The sequence below is a fragment of the Homarus americanus genome, unplaced genomic scaffold (genome assembly GCF_018991925.1).
Source record: "Homarus americanus isolate GMGI-L3 unplaced genomic scaffold, GMGI_Hamer_2.0 scaffold21314, whole genome shotgun sequence".
NCBI lineage: Eukaryota > Metazoa > Arthropoda > Malacostraca > Decapoda > Nephropidae > Homarus > Homarus americanus.
The window spans coordinates 372,587-391,458 of NW_024720811.1; the positions used below are offsets into that span (position 1 = coordinate 372,587).

Sequence of the window (18,872 nt, forward strand, 5' to 3'; positions counted from 1 at the left end):
ACAAATGCACGGTTTACTTTGACAAGGTGGGTCAAATGTAATACACATGAAACACTCCTGACAACACAACCAGATAAGCTAGAAACACTCCGTAATTTCAACCCCTTTAAAAGGTAAAACATCCCTTAGGTATCTTATTCTGGCTAACACCAGACGATTTTATTCAGCTGAGGGGAGCCCCTGCCCTGCCTGCTAAACGTTTAATGTACAGTATATAGTAATCAGTTAGTTACAAGCAAATAAGATATTTTATTTAACCATAACAAATATAAATGTTTAACAACAGACTTACCTGTACCAAACATTACATTTAGTTTTCACTATTCTAACACTTACATTTTGGTTCTTTAAACAAATATATCCTAATAATATGTACAGCCGAATGTACGCAGTGTATTGTTAGAGCTTACCAGTCCAGGGATGATGCTGGCGTAATATTCGAACTCTTGGTGTTTAAGGTTGGTTATTATCTCCTGCAGGGCTTCCAGAACTTGTAGGTCGTAACCAGACCACCGCTTCAGCACGCTATCCCGCCGCCCCTCTTCCTTCCGAGACATAGGGACGTCCAGGACCAGCTGGGAGTTATGGAGAGTCAACACGGGGGCATTCAGGTCCTCTGACATCATTTTGGTCGGCGACACAGCCATGTAATACGCACAATCGTTCTCACTCAACTCTAGGTCCTCTTCGTCAACCTCCTCCACCATCTGGTAACTTCTACGGCGGCCCATTATCCAGTGCACCAAGCGAGAGGCCATAATACCACAACTCAAGTGAACCCCAGCCAATATTTGTTAGTTTCACGTTGTCTTCACGACCACTGGCTGTGTCAGACGCTTCTCAGAGGTTATCCTGAACAACAACGTCTTAAGCTGAACTATCCGTCAACTGCAGGTACTGTATACCTAGTCTACTGTATGTGCCGTACGGACATGTAAATAAAACATGGGTCATAAGAACTTCAAGACGGACACAGGTCTCAGGGACACCAAGACGGACACAGGTCTCAGGGACACCAAGACGGACACAGGTCTCAGGGACACCAAGACGGACACAGGTCTCAGGGGACACCAAGACGGACACGGGTCTCAGGGACATAAGACGGACACAGGTCTCAGGGACACCAAGACGGACACAGGTCTCAGGGACACCAAGACGGACACAGGTCTCAGGGACACCAAGACGGACACAGGTCTCAGGGACACCAAGACGGACACGGGTCTCAGGGACACCAAGACGGACACGGGTCTCAGGGACACCAAGACGGACACAGGTCTCAGGGACACCAAGACGGACACAGGTCTCAGGGACACTAAGACGGACACAGGTCTCAGGGACACCAAGACGGACACAGGTCTCAGGGGACACTAAGACGGACACTACAGGTCTCAGGGACACCAAGACGGACACAGGTCTCAGGGACACCAAGACGGACACGGGTCTCAGGGACACCAAGACGGACACAGGTCTCAGGGGACACCTAAGACGGACACAGGTCTCAGGGACACCAAGACGGACACAGGTCTTGGGACACTAAGACGGACACAGGTCTCAGGGGACACTAAGACGGACACAGGTCTCAGGGGACACCGGGATGGACACAGGTCTCAGGGACGGGACACAGGTCTCAGGGACAAAGACGGACACAGGTCTCAGGGACACAAGACACCAGGTCTCAGGGACCGGACACAGGTCTCAGGGACACTAAGACGGACACACAGGTCTCAGGGACACAGACGACACAGACGGACTGACACAGGTCTCAGGGACACCAAGACGGACACAGGTCTCAGGGACACATCCAGGGACACTAAGACGGACACGGGTCTCAGGGACACCAAGACGGATACGGGTCTCAGGGACACCAAGACGGACACGGGTCTCAGGGACACTAGACGGACACAGGTCTCAGGGACACTAAGACGGACACAGGTCTCAGGGACACCAAGACGGACACAGGTCTCAGGGACACCAAGACGGACACAGGCGTCACGTGTTGGTTATTACTCAGTGATTAAGAGGTGACTGAGGCACTCGCGCACACACCCCACAGAGAGAGAGAGAGAGAGAGAGAGAGAGAGAGAGAGAGAGAGAGAGAGACCTCTCATTAGGGCCAACATCACACTCCTATCTCATCACTCTAACCAAAAATTTTGTTCCAACAAGAACCTGTTGAAGTTAACTACGGCCAAACAGCATACAGTATATACTATACAGTACAGTGCGTGGCCGAGCCCTACCGGTGGTCAACGGCCCTAATGGTTTCCCTTATCGACACACAGTAGAAAATATTAATTATCAAAAGTAGGAAATATCAAGACTTAAACAAACAGTAACTAACGGTAGACAAGTGACTCACCATGTAGTAAACAACAGATACAAACAGTAACTAACGGTAGACAAGTGACTCACCACGTAGTAAACAACAGAGGGCTATAAGTTAAGGCTATAAAATAAACCGAAAAATCATGATTCTTGTTGACCATAAACACACTGTTGTGATATTCTACATAATACGCAGTTAAGGCCAATGTTCCAAAGTTGAGTTTACGCACGCGCAGATATACAGCCTTTTTCTTTATTAACTTGGGAGTGATGACCGCTGAGGCACCGAACCAGAGTCGTGGCCCACAACCCAAGCTGAGAGGGACACTGATTCACGGCAGGGACACCTCCTTTATATACAGGAGTTAGTAGTTTTTAGGTACATTTAAATTTGAGTGAGCCAGAGTAAAACGAGTTAGCTTAAATAGGAGAGCTTAGTCACGTACAGTATATCCTGTGATGTATTGCGTGAGGATGACAAACAGGTACAGGATCAAGCACAGTATTAAAAAAATGACTGAAAATGACAACGCTTAGATGAGCAACACGCGCTCAAGTCATGACCTAAAGCACCAAATTATTAAGCACTGGGATGAACCTCCGGAGCCCAGACATTTAGTATTTACACAAGTATGATAACCACGAGGATAAGACTGCCACCACATCTTGTATTTGGATGGTGCCAAGACTACTCTTATAGTGGTGTTGTAAGGTACATGTGTCACGTCAGACATGGTGTGTGGTGGTGGCATATGGTGCTATCAGTATGGGAGAGGAAGTAGTGTACTGTATACTGGTGGATGTGGGGACGACGTGACACAACCTATATAAGATCAGTCATCTCCCCTGATTAGTGGCGGAAACGCATCTTGTACGGCGATGATAAGTACTGTATTACCGTTCCTGAGCATATATGCGACTAACTTGGTTAAACTTTACATTGAACTGAAAGACGTATTCAAGGATGTTACTTCAAAAGCATTAAACAAGAAATTTATCCTCCTGGGGCATTAATTTACAGAATTCTTATTTTTGGTAAACATACCTCGATAACCGATATCTCCCAATGACATAGACACGCCGACCCCCTAGAGTCCTTTCATACTGGAGTAGCTACATGGAGCGTCCCGCACACATCAGTTAGCATATGACCATTGTTTTGGATAGATGGAGGAGTAATTATTCTTTACATTATGCATTTGGATGTAGATGTGACAATAAGTCAGATAAGGGATTTAAGATGCACAGTTTCCCAACAGATCCCGAAAGAAGGAAAATGTTGGAAAATAAAGTCAAACACATGAGTTAGAAAGCCACCCCATCATCATTGTGCCAGGTATGTTTTAGGGTCGCACATTACTGTGTCTACCAACCTAAGACCGTGATTCCGACATTAAAATAGCCAACATCTTGTGTATTGTTAACTGCGTCACATGATGCAGTGACTGTGTGAGCTCCACCCCAGGATGTTGATAATCTTTCTCACACGTTCCCAGCACCAGTTATCAGGGCCTCACCGACATAACAGCCCCGGTACCATGGTGTAACGCAGTAACAAAAGGTCACCTATAAGAAAAAAAGGCCATCTTTCTCTGGCGGCCATTAAACTCAACTAAGAGATACTGTTGTGGATCTTGTTTACATACACATTATTACTGTTAATACTGAAGTGCTGTGATGCCAAACTATAGTAAATAATTTAAACAATATTCACCAATCAATAATATCTGTGAAATACACCGACTGGTAGCATCAGTCTAACAACATTTGAGCAACACAACAAACGACTATCAACATCAATACCAGAGGTCGTCTCTCTCTTTCCTCATCATCAGGTTATTACTACTCGTTAACTATTCCTACACGTACAGTCTCGTTCAAGATTCTTCGAACACTGCTGGAGACAGCTGACAACTTAAGGCAGTTTGTTTACTGTAGTACGTAGTAAAAATTATGAATGAATGTAAAAGTGTTCGGTGATTGGTTACTTAGTTCCCCGTTGCTTAATTAATGGTTGGGTTTTGTTGTTTCGTATTATATTATACTACAGTTAACGAACAGCCTGGGATGCCAGCTGTCTCCAGCAGTGTTCGAAGAATCTTGAACGAGACTGTACAAAACACTCCAGACTGCTGAGCTCCACTTCACCCCAGAGTGAGCCCGCTATTTATTCCCTCACGACGTGTTTACCCCCCAATACACACTACTGGAACCTACAGCAAGAGCACGGCTAACACACCAGCTGAGCAGACACAAGCCACCTGATGTAGGCTACTTCCTTCACTTGAGGCACCTTAATCATGGATATACCATCTAGCCCAGTAACAAACTAATACCCTATTTCAGCTGTGTTAGTTAGAATACAAGTCCCACAATACCCCAATAAGATATATCCAAGTCCATGTATATACACAGGCCAACTGATAAAGGTCCACCACAACAGCCGACCTACAGTACACCCACTAAGTAAATACAGGTCTTACCTTTATAACTACACCTCAACCATATTGCTCTTACAACACTAATAATTATCAACAAAACCTAACCAAAGTAACCTAAGCTATCCAGCACCGCAACTATAAATTCAGGCCACCACATTGTTCCTGAGTAGACTCCACTTTCTCCTCTAGCAAGACGTGCCGAGTGTTTACCTACCAATAAACACCCACGCCAATGAAAAGCCGGTCATGGGCACGTGTTCTTGGCCGGACACGAACCCCCTACCATCCACCACCACCCTATACCCACCCACATAATGACACGACCCCAAACATCCACCCAACTTAAGAGTGGCGGGTGAGCGAGGGGGGTGGGGGAGTACGGGGTGGGGGTGGGGGGAGGAACGCGATAGAATACAATTATGAAACATAACACTGTTGCCAACTCAGTCAGCCTTTAAACTCCATCCTTTAGTAGTAACGTCACGGGAGGAACTTAAAAAGGGTTTACAACGTTGCTCACCTGCAGCGAATTAATGACGCTAAAGTGCGACTGATTAAAGAACGCAGACTGAAAAGTTAACAATTGTTAAGGATAATAATGACCAGAAGGTATGACTTAAGGTATTAGATAATATACACACACGGTATAAGACTAGACGACTGACAACACCAACAAGACATACATGGTTATAATGAGAGAAACAAGGAGAAAGTGGAAGGTGCAAGAGAGGCGGGTGACGATATTAAGGTCAGGGATACGAGACACACATAGGAGGCACGTTAAGCAGGGAGACATGACCATGACGAGAGCTGCAGTCACCACTCCCACACACTAATGAGAGTACAGCATCCATGTATTGATATTAACTGTCTCGCGTAAAATAACTCGCAAAAATTTAACTTCTGACGACAAAGTATTATTAATGATAATGGAGAAAGTTAACGACGGGGAATTAGTTCCTGAAAAACTGCTCGTCATTACAGCACATTACCATTATGGGAAAAGTAAAATTAATCAGTTATTAAAGACTTATTTGAGGCAATGATGAAGGCCCGTAGCCATGGAACAGTGAGTCACCTTTAACATTACCCTGTAAAATTTTTTAATAATTTAGAAATCTTCCATACACAGTTCGCAAGATGGATTTAATATTCAAACACAGGCGTTAAATTACTGTCCCGCCTTTAAGATTTTCTAAAAAGTTGCCTCAGGAACATGTTAATGATGGAGACTGTGGAATGTTAAAACTCTTTTGTCCTTGTGGTCAACTTTAAAAACATTTTAATATTCAGTTGACCCAAGAGTATTGTGTCTACCCTCTATAACGACCATCAATTATTACTGCCAGCACACCACACACACTCAATACCTCAGTTATTACATTTACTCACCTAATACATTTTTCTTTATAATTTGTTACATACAGCCAACTACTTAAGTCCGTTCATCTCTCCCCCTGTATCACGATCCCCGAGATTTTGACTCGTGAACCCGAAACGGAAGACTGATACATTATTCTCTCCATAAATGCTTTGGAATCATGATTATGAATCTCGGGGTTCGTGGTTCAACGGGAGACACGAACGAAATTTAGCAGTTGACTTTACCATAGCCCAAATAAATGCACAACATACTCGTATATTTTCCACATCTTAACCTGAAGATTACAGCATGAAAACCCACAACTACCAATTTCAGATTTGCCCCGCGCGGGGGCTAGATTAATGGGCACCCCCTTGCATCTCGCGTAAGGCGAAGCGCCAAAGCGTTTACAGTTCCCAACATTGTACAATGCTAATTATCGAAGTTTATATAGATTTTTTTGAGTGAAGATGTGTACTAAATGTCATCACAATCCACGAAACCTTCTCAAGTTAGGGAATAAAACTATTTGTGATGGGCGTCTGCCAGTAGACCAGTTGTGTATGATCATGACAACTGGGAACCAGTGTTAGGTCAGATAGTGTGGGTGGGGGATGTACCTCACAAGGGGATGAATTCACTTTAATTTTGCAGGATCCTCCACTCTAAGGTGTTGACAGAGCGAGGATGAGGGGGATGGAACGACACGCAGCAGCATAAAAGAAGAAAGGAAAAGGGCGAACGATACTGACCTTGGAAAGGTTGGAGTAGAAGAAAGTAGAAAAAGCTAAAGGGGTAGAATACACTAAGGGACGTATTTTTCTGGGTACACACACACACACACACACACACACACACACACACACGAGAAAGAATTTTCCACAATGAACACCTTCCTGACAACGATCTGGTATATAAATCAGCTTGGTGCCTCGTAGTGCATAACTTCAAGACAGAATATTCGGATCACCTTAAGGTTAGAACTCCGTAACTCCACCACCACCACCACCACAGCGGGTACTTACCGGTTTCGGCATCTTGATGACTGATGCGATACTTCCTTGGACTTGACACTATCTGGAAGAAGAGAAAATTGTTTTAGCTGTAACAGTATTTCAGATTCATAAGAACAATGTGAGTAAATACACAAATTTGTGGACGTTACCTTTAGTGTGTATGATGGGCTCAAAGACCGAAAACGACCACAAGGCGTTGTGGATGTTTTCAAAAGAACCAGAAAGCGAAATTTTGTTTCTTAGGTTTTGCCCAAACTGTAGCAAAATCTCGCTTCTGGTTATTTTCCAAACAACCACAACGCGTTGTGATTTGTTTTCGCTTTTTGAGCCCAACATATATATCAAACCTGACCAGAATATAAACTACTGATAAATGAGAGAAAAAAGGGGGAATTGGGTTTACCGAAGTTTAAGAGTAACAAAAGTGAGTGGACCAAGAGAGCAGGTGGCCGCGAACCTTGTGCCCCCTGACTCACACAAGACATCATTCTCTGACAAACTCTCAACTCGGTCAGAAAATTACAAAAATAAAATACACAACGATATGAGAGCTTTAAGTTGACTGACTCATAGTAATTACAAATCAAAATCACTGTCTGGAGCCGTTACCATAACTAGCGAGCGGAAGAATATTAAAGGAAGAATCTTCGAGAAACTCGACCTACAAACCCAGGTCAAGACCGGGGACCACACATCGCATGTAAGGGCAGACGAGGAAACAACACTAGAGGGAGGTCACGCCCACCACCACCTCACTCTAGGGGGGCTTTATGTTCTTCACAGGAGTCTAATGTGCTAGTAAACATACAGTGGGTTTTATTATTTCAGGTCTTCCTCAACAAACATACATTACAGTATCAACATTTTTGTGGACTGGGTAACTAATGTTTTACCTGACGAAGAGAACGTGAACTCGCGATGTCACTGTTACTCCACACCACCAGCATGCGCTCCCCCTACCCACACACACACCACCAGCATACGCTTCCCCTACCCACACACACCCACCAGCATCACGCCCCACACACACACCACCAGCACAGCCCACACACACACACACCACTCACCACCACAACCTCATCCTGCCCTAACACTAACTTTTCTCTTTTCGACGATTACCGTTTTTGTTTTACTTTGTTATTACCTCAAGAAGGTTCTATCGAGTTACAGGGAAGTGGATTGGCTGCTGGAAATAAACAAATTGATTCAGTTTTGGAGAAACTAGGACGAAGGGCAGCGGTGAAGGTCCGAGGACGCTCTTGCAAGAGTTGCACTTATACGGGTCGACAACATTATTTAAACAAAATTGGGTAACCTGTTTGAAAATCCCTTAAAACCTTCAACCTAAAAGCTGTCAAATTACACCTGACCAGGTCTTCCTTGATCAACATCCAAACAAACAACCCAATTCCCTCTAACTCAGTCGAGCCAGTTTTAACCATATTCACGACCTTGACCTGTGCAGTCGGTGGCGATATTTGTTCCTACACAGTCTGTTGTCAGCTTCACCCACACGCTGTAATGTTTGGGAACAAACTCCCTTTGACCTCAGTGCAAGTCGTGGTGTGTGTAGTACCGAGCTGTCTACTTCAAGGGCGGTGAAACGTAAGAATGAAGACATTTCCTTTACATTATATACACAGATGTCCACGTCTCTAATACTCCTGATGAACTTTTTTTTTTTAGATTTTTGTTTATTGATCCATATGTACATAATTTTGGATCAATTCTTCACCAGTGTGTTGTCTCTTGTGCTATTCGGGTGTTTATTCAATGCCATTTTATGTTATTACCCAATAATTTATAAAACTGTTTGTATCGTCGTAGAGACTAACACTCATTTCAGGAAACTCAATGAAGTCAACTTTAAATACAACAAGAGTTATACAGTATATATATATATATATATATATATATATATATATATATATATATATATATATATATATATATATATATATATATATATATATATATATATATATATATATATTTTTTTTTTTAAAGTTGTAGATACGAGTCCTGGTGTGGACGGTGGTAAAGAACACACCGTGACAGTAAACACCACGGTCTTACACCAGCAACACACCACCACGGTCTCACACCACCACTGTCTCACACCACCACGGTCTTACACCAGCAACACACCACCACGGTCTCACACCACCACTGTCTCACACCACCACTCCGCAGTTTCCCGCCAGCTCTAATAACAACGTCAGCCACGCTACGCCTTCTACACATAATAGTTAATATTTACATGACAATGACAACACTAATAAAAAAAAGATTTGCAATAATATTCATGACAGCTGTATGTGTTAAGCAACACTAAATGTAATTTATAAATGGAAAGAAAATACAAAATAAAAGGTAACCAGGACACCCATAACAGGATATACTGTACTCGAATGGTTAACATCTTGTGCTCACTGTTCAATATTTCTATTCAGTTTTGAGAAAGTTTATTGCAATTAGCGGTGAAGGAAAACCACAACCAAGAAACTTTCATATGTTTTCACACTAGTACCGTGCATAATACAGTCTCATCATGTTATGGTGTTCCAAACATGTAACTGTGTTAATAAATGAGAAAGGGAGTTCGACCACAACATAAATGACTACTAAAAACGGTTGTGTTACACGCTACTACATGGCCAAGAAGCAGAGCCGACAACTACTTTACCAGTTCTTCCGTGAGGTTTGTGTGAACGTCTTAACTTACCAAGTGTCTATATGTCGGCAACTTACAAATTATACAAATAAAATAGGTAAAAGGCAGACACATCTGTATACAAATTACACTTGAGCCAAAACTCCAAACCTGCAACAGCAAGAACTTAGAGGAAAAACACAATCATATGTTGATGTGTATTGAGTGTTGGTCACACGCCCCGGTGCACCGCAACACATAACCAGTAATTGACGGTGACCTTAGAACTACCTTGAGAGTTATTCCTCTTTCTACGTCTTGCTGTTAAACCCGTTTTACAACTTTTAATTAATTTTGCCTTTCAAATATTTAAAGTCTCCAAGCACACCTGATCAACCTATACTTTAAATACCGTCATATTCCCTCTACAAAATATGTTGACAATGATGCAGTATTTAAATAGCCGGATTTTTTTCTGGGTGTGACCGTCACATTCTCTTACGTCGTGATCATACTAGAAAGGTCATAAAATGTCATAGATCATTAAAATACATTCCTACCCGAGACCTTATCTTGAACACTCCAATGACGTCTCAGAAAAATCTACTTTACAACAGCTTAAACCCCATACACTATGTTTGTCGACGGTAGTCTAGAGAGATACCATCACACACACACTGTACACTATCTCATCCCATAGTTTCATCACCTCTCTAACACACTAGGAAGCTCTTTATTAAACACTAAATGAATTCCAAAACCTCACCAGATGTGACACAGTAACAAACAGTGGAGCCCACTAGCCTGAGTCCACCCTCCTGAGTCCACCAATCGGGGCTCACCGCCGGGGAAATCAGCTGATTTCTAGTCAGCTGGGGCCAGCGGCGATGCCAACAACAGTTCAAGCATTTTTATCAAGAAAGTCTTCAAGCATTAGGAATTGAATCCGCATAGTTTTACTTCACACGTGTGTGTGTGTGTGTGTGCACCTGAACTGTAGCTGTGGCTGTATACACAAGATGTTAAACCTTTGTCAATCCTCGTCGTGGAAAAATCAAATGTCTTAAACTGATACTCGGCCATGGTCACACACACACACACTAAGCTTCTTTGTCACCTACACAGGCAGTTTAAGATAATTTTGATATATCCCGTGAACACACCTGTCACAGTAACCAGCATTTGTTGTCAATATACAGAATTTATCTTACAAATTAAATAACACAAAATTCTGGTACGATTTCAAGATAGTTCATGCAACGAAATCCATATATAACAATCTTAGACATTTCAGCTTTTCATCAAACATCAATTAAAATTAGTGCACCATCTCTTTAGCCTTTCAGGAGTAGTAGTGTTACGAGACTTCCTTCAGCTGAGGGAGACATCTATCACTCGATGGGTTAAGCGACTACTTCAGCTTACAATACAGTATCCCTAAACACTACAGTAAGCTGTAATACCTGTAGTGGTGGGAGAAAGTACCCGTGTAACAGTGAACACACAGCTCATCACTCACCCGGATACCACCACACCTACAGGAAAAACCCTGAGGCTCTACCACTCACCTTGCTGTACCCCTCTACCACGTACCTCACTACTCCCCACCTACCACGTACCTCACTGCTCCCCACGCACCTCACTGCTACCCCTCCCCCCAACCATTGCCACACTGCCGCCTGATACTCGACCTCAACACCTACAAAAACAAGTCGAACACTGAACACGGGGTGATCACCAGTCTTGAATTCAACCTCTCATGATCCAGTTACTTAAACAGTTACTTGTTATGGAACACATCCAAGTAATGACCAGCAACAGTTACTTGTTATGGAACACATCCAAGTAATGACCAGCAACAGTTACTTGTTATGGAACACATCCAAGTAATGACCAGCAACAGTTACTTGTTATGGATCACCATCGTTAACAAGTGTCGTCTCGCCTGTGACTCCTTGAGAAAGACGTCCAGTAATCACCAAGGCAGACGAGATAAAAACTTAACACAGCTCAAAGCTTCAGCTCTACGGCTTAAGCTGGTGACTCGTAAATTACGAGAATATTAAGAGCTTTACCAGTAATTTTGTTGGCATGACTGTGTAGCCATGATGCATGCATCTGTCGCCAGGCTGAATTGTTACTTTTAAATAATTATTCAGGGTAAATAATAGATGACATGAATATTGCTAAAACAACGACTGATTCAACTGAACAAAGACAACAATTACAGGTCTACCACCACATTATAAACTGATAATGGCAACAAAACCTTGTGTGTCTGACAACGTGTTACCAGATAATGTTAATAACAACGGTTAAGAAGACTACTTCCAACATACTCGAAAACCTACCGTGGGGAGAATCCTTCCTGCCAATCTATCTAGAACGACTGAGAAATTTTTTTTGCTTTACTCTTCAATATTTTTACTTTATAGGAATATGTGAAAATACTGTACACACGCGAAAAGTCATGACGTGTAATCTGTTATATAGCCCAAGACTTGGGTAAATTATTTTGTATATTTCTAAAACTCTTTGTATACTCCTAAAACAAAGTACTGTATATTATCATTATTTCGTGATGGCTTAACTACATTAATACAAAGTTGTCTTATACCGTCGTAACAAGAGTCTAGAGTGAGTCCGGAGTTAGGTACAATAAAACACGCACTGTGAGACAACCATCTGGTAACAACAGTATCTTAAACAAGTGTTGAATCCCGGAAGAAACGTCACCCATACGATCTACCTGTTTATGTACTGTACAGATCAACACGACTATTGACCAGGAACACGAGGCTGTACTTCTACAGTAAACCTCCAGGACCTTCCTTCATCACCCCCCCCACCAGTAGGCATGAGGGTGGTTGTATGCTATTCGCGTGCACCAACAATGGCTGTGCTTCGGCTACTCATTAATCAGACAACCAGTTTTACTGCACTAAACAACCACTAAACACAGATCCTAAACTATAATAACTGAACAACTTATCCGTTACTACTTGACACGGAATGACAACACGATGGCTAACTCAGACACTCTTGCAACACGTCGAGGCAGAGTGTTAATGGTATAACAAGAGACACACGAGTCTTCAGGCATAAACACTACAGTAAATTAATCAACACACCGCCGTCAGCTAGAATGCAATTTTCAACAGTTAACTAATAAGTCTGTCGTGTAACTACGAGGACGACTGTTAAACAGTTGTCTTTAAAGAGAGTTAAGTAAGTTAGAGCCGAGACTGGTTAAGGTTTATGGGTATTCCCGACCTCCGGCCACAGTACAGACTAACACCTGCCGTAGCCCTGTACCAACTGTGGCGTGAATAAACCTAAAACAGGTTCGGTAGGTTTACTGTTACCGATGGTACACAATTACATCCATAAAACGCGACTACCACAATAGATGTATGAGGCGGTACCTTCCTCCATCACGGGCGAGGAGAGGCAACACTGTACAGGTGGGTTCCTAGGCCCTAATAGGACTCATCTCACTGGAAACGGGAAATTACACCCCAAAGTTTGAATGGCGGCCGTACCAGTGGGCACCAATTCTAAGTGATACAGTTTTATATATATTAGTAATGGATTCCAATTGGTTTGAAACGAATACTACAGTACATCAGCCCATGACACCTCCCTAGCACAGTACATCAGCCCACGACACCTTCCTAACACAGCACATCAGCCCATGACACCTCCCTAGCACAGTACATCAGCCCACGACACCTTCCTAACACAGCACATCAGCCCATGACACCTCCCTAGCACAGTACATCAGCCCACGACACCTCCCTAGCACAGTACATCAGCCCACGACACCTTCCTAACACAGTACATCAGCCCACGACACCTTCCTAACACAGTACATCAGCCCATGACACCTCCCTAGCACAGTACATCAGCCCACGACACCTCCCCAACACAGTATCAGCCCACGACACCTTCCTAACACAGTACATCAGCCCACGACACCTTTCTAACACAGTACATCAGCCCACGACACCTTCTAACTACATCAGCCCACGACACCTTCCTAACACAGTACATCAGCCCACGACACCTTCCTAACACAGTACATCAGCCCACGACACCTTCCTAACACACATCAGCCCACGACACCTTCCTAACACAGTACATCAGCCCACCCACGACACCTTCCTAACACAGTACATCAGCCCACGACACCTTCCCTAACACAGTACATCAGCCCGACACCTTCCTAACACAGCACATCAGCCCATGACACCTCCCTAGCACAGTACATCAGCCCACGACACCTCCCTAGCACAGTACATCAGCCCACGACACCTTCCTAACACAGTACATCAGCCCACGACACCTTCCTAACACAGTACATCAGCCCATGACACCTCCTAGCACAGTACATCAGCCCACGACACTCCCCAACACAGTACATCAGCCCACGACACCTTCCTAACACAGTACATCAGCCCACGACACCTTCCTAACACAGTACATCAGCCCACGACACCTTCCTAACACAGTACATCAGCCCACGACACCTTCCTAACACAGTACATCAGCCCACGACACCTTCCTAACACAGTACATCAGCCCACGACACCTCCCCAACACAGCACATCAGCCCACACCTCCCTAACATAGCAGCACATGACACCTCCCCCCCAGGCCATCATAAGAGTAACCTATAGTGCTCTCTGTCAGTCACCATCAACACTGTTCTCATTTCCCCCAACACAATGACGAACACTCAGTGGCCGCACCTCATACTACTTTTGAAGTGATCAACGAGTACTGCAGTCTTAGCATGTCACAACCTAAGGCTTCAGTTCTATCATAAAGCTATAACCTGAGGCTTCAGTTCTATCGTGAAGCTACAACCGAAGGCTTTAGTTCTAACAAGAAGGCACAAATTAATAGTTCAGTTCCAACACGCCTACAGTAACTATGACCACTGAGTTAACTCTCATTATGACGCCTAGAATGACCGCCTCACCTTCAGGGGGCGACTCACTCTGCGTCGAAGTGATATATCCCAGTTAATAACGTGTACCACAAGAATGGTGCCTCAACGACAGTGTACTATAATAATGGCGCCTCAACGACAGTGTACCACAATAATGGTGCCTCAACGAGTGAACTATAATAATGGTGCCTCAACGACAGTGTACCACAATAATGATGGAAGGTACACACTGTTTACAACATTGGTGTGTGTGTGTTTACTTATTTTCTTAAAGTTATACATAAAAAACAAGGATATTACTCCATCGTTTGTGCTTTAATGTGTTCTGTACCATGATTAATGTGTAAATATAGTAACCGCCTCACGGAAGGTCATGCCGTGTAAACTCACACATTGTAAACAACCGGCACCTGTATGTCAAGACGGCCAGTGTTTACTAATGACACTATTGGTGTGACATTTTCTTCAGCAACCTCAACCTTTAAAGACGGTCCATGGCTGTTGCTCTCAGTGTAGTGGTAACTGTGATGTCGTGTAGTTATGTTATCTTCAAGGGTTCAAAAGTTTAAGTGATGGCACGAGAAGTTAGAGAGCGGACCTGAGGAGTTAAGGAAGAGTTACGAGAAGTTAAGGCCCCAACATAGTAAGTCCCACCAAAACATCACACTGTAAAACAACACCCACGGTGACGACGTAACTGTACAGCTCAACACCGTACAGTATAAACCCCAGGACAGGTGTGCCACTATCCAGGCGACAGTGAACTATACAGTATGTAGTAATGCACCACATCATCCTTCTGTTAAGGTAATAACAACTTCCGCTGTGTTTCACATTTAAAGCAGAACATGGAGCCACAATGACACGTAGCTCATATGTCCTCAAAATAACTAATTACAATATCCTCCTCCACACTGTATATGTCAATCCTGTAACGCCAACAGTCAGATCACAATAAGAGATGGGTGGCAATAGAAACCATAGCGACCGTGGACTGGCGTTATCAGCAGCAGCCTGTGGCTATATACTACTACTCATTTTATTATATATATATAATTTCCCAAAACGTCAGCCCGTAAAAGGTTCCCTCCCACGCCCAGCTATGCCACTCCTCCAGCCTGATGTCACTGCAGGCCGGCCACTGCGGCACCACAGACAAGTGAAAGGCTCCACGTGATCACCTGTAGAGAAAGTGAGTTGTAAAGAACAACCGAGAGTTTGTTGAATTATTATAAAACTTTCTTTCAGATATGATGGTTTCCTCCTGCCATACTTATATACGAGAGAATCCACATAATTCTTGGTGCTTTATCATTGACGTCATCATTTAATATATAAATAGGAATGTTATATTTCTACCTAAGTATAATGCCCTTAAATAATACCCGAGCTAACACACACGAGATGAAATATATAACTAACGGCCGAGAACTTAAAACTGGAGAAGATATTTGCCGCTTGTCACCATCGACTCAAAAGGTCTTACATACATCACACTTCAAGAGGTTAACTATGACTGTGGACGAGTTAAGGAGTGAAAGCATGGTAGCGGTGCAGCGCTTGAGTCAACACCCCCCACCAGGTAGCCAGCCACTGGTCTAATAAGCCGCAGTATAAACTACCCTCATAATAATTATGAGACGGGACCATAAATGGGATAACCCCCAACTCTGTCATCAAGGCTCCACTGACTTCAACAAAATTCCTTTGCTTAAATTAATGTGAGAATGATGGCTCAGTTAATTAATATCGCCTGTGGAATAATTATATATTAATAATGTTTAATATTTGTGGATTGTATATTTTTACATGGTGTATTATTGTTAGTTGTGGAGATATCCAGGTTATGACATGAGTATAAGACTACAGTTGAGTTTTCTGTTGTATATTTCCAGGATTCCAGTGGCTAGTAGACCAGAAAACACGAACTCTATCCCAGACAAGACGGTCCACTAAGCAATGGTTTAAAACTGTTAAGACAGAAGCCAAGACGAGTATAATCCACCCTGGGACCCTCGACACCTGTACCCCTCAACACTCTCGAGCCAAGACAGTATAATCCACCCTGGGACCCTCGGCACCTGTACCCCTCAACACTCGAGCCAAGACGAGTATAATCCACCCTGGGACCCTCGACACCTGTACCCCTCAACACTCGAGCCAAGACAGTATAATCCACCCTGGACCCTCGACACCTGTACCCTCAACACTCGAGCCAAGACGAGTATAATCCACCCTGGGACCCTCGACACCTGTACCCCTCAACACTCGAGCCAAGACGAGTATAATCCACCCTGGGACCCTCGACACCTGTACCCCTCAACACTCGAGCCAAGACGAGTATAATCCACCCTGGGACCCTCGACACCTGTACCCCTCAACACTCGAGACCACAATACACAAGCAAACTTCTCATATATTATCTTATATGCACTCAGTTAAACAACAACAACTTCTCAGACTTTAACATTTCTTTTTCCCAAGTAAGACAAAGTTTCTCTTAAGGTAATCCCCGTTAGAAAGTGCAGTGACCCCAGTGACTTGGTCCGCGTCATCTTGCTGGAGAAAGCGAGATACAGCACCGGACAAACACACAGACAGGTCATGGTTATAAATGAAAGACCAAAAATTTACGAGTTTATAAGGAGTAGACGAAGTGGACAGTTAAGAAAACATGAGAAGCAGAGACGGTAGAGGTGGGCACATGGGAGGAGACAGACAGACAGACAGACAGACAGGGTAGATATGTCACACTGTACCGTAATAGATCTTCAAGGGAATACAGATACATAATAATAAAAGGCACCAATACTACCCTACATAAACTCTACACTCATATCAGGTAAGACGGACGACATAAGCTTCCCCCCACTTAACTACTACTTCCTGCCCAATTACCCATTCTCACCTCACGTTATATTAAGAGCTTCCTTCAGTCAAACAAGTACCAAGTGGGGCCATAAAAGTGTTCCTTCGCTACATTTCAAGAACAAATTTTTTTTTCACCGAGGAAGTATTTTTTTTTATATTATTGTTATTCATGAATTATTGAACTGAATGAAACCCTCGTTAATTTGTTTCACCAGAGATAAATAATAATATACATAAATAAAGGGATAGAGGTTACAGTAGGTTAGAGCGAGTATAACCGCCGGGCGCTAACATCAAGAGAAACAACAACTAAACTTAAAGAGTCGTGTGGCCCTGAACATACCTGACGCAAAACCTGTCACACTACCTACGATACAAGACAAACACACTACACTATCTGGGGCAGGTGCAACAAGCATGGCCACACTCCTGCTAATCATGTACCTCGACCACAACCACCCCAGAGGAGGCAGTCATGATATGTATAGCATCTCGATACAAGGACACTACAGGTACACGTGTCATGACCACAGGTACTCTACATGTACACGTGTCATGACCACAGGTACTCAACATGTACACGTGTCATGACCACAGGTACTCAACATGTACACGTGTCATGACTACAGGTACTCAACATGCACACGTGTCATGACCACAGGTACTCAACATGCACACGTGTCATGACCACAGGTACTCAACATGCACACGTGTCATGACCACAGGTACTCAACATGCACACGTGTCATGACCACAGGTACTCAACATGTACACGTGTCATGACCACAGGTACTCAACATGCACACGTGTCATGACCACAGGAGGAGGCATCAAGATTAACAAAACCTTTGATCAAATATGTTTTCACCACAATCAGTTCCGAGGCAGCAGTCGGGTGTACAGGTTCTGTTAGGGGAGCAAAGTCACGCCTGCACCGATAACTTTATAAATCAGCGTCTAGACAAGCCCTGGCAACTACCCGCTCCACCGTCACCCCTAACACAAGTCTCTACATTAACACAGCAAGTTTAAGATACACAGCAACCATTGATACATCAACACATATGAGTATCTGATATTTTATTATTACGAACAATGTTTTATTTTTTTCAGCATTTTTTTTCACGTAAAATTTACTGATAACAGCCAAACTTACTACAACCTGGTATCAAGGCACACACATCTGTTTAAGAGGAGTCACGGGGATAATTCAAGGCTACTTCTGGACACTGTTTTAGCTCCCTGTGCA

General features: G+C 43.5%; 1 protein-coding gene across 3 annotated transcripts in view; it reads right to left on the reverse strand.

The window, feature by feature from the left end:
• Nucleotides 1-18,872, reverse strand: part of LOC121861187 (moesin/ezrin/radixin homolog 1-like) — a 110,998-nt gene that overhangs the window by 43,609 nt on the left and 48,517 nt on the right. For 2 of the 3 annotated variants that reach the window (XM_042358759.1, XM_042358761.1), the window contains exon 2: nt 7,155-7,206. In XM_042358759.1, the coding sequence (XP_042214693.1) occupies nt 7,155-7,166 (12 nt within the window). In that variant the 5' untranslated portion in view covers nt 7,167-7,206. Of the gene's footprint in view, nt 1-7,154; nt 7,207-18,872 lie in introns of those variants that run through there. The other variant, XM_042358763.1, reaches the window with a different exon arrangement.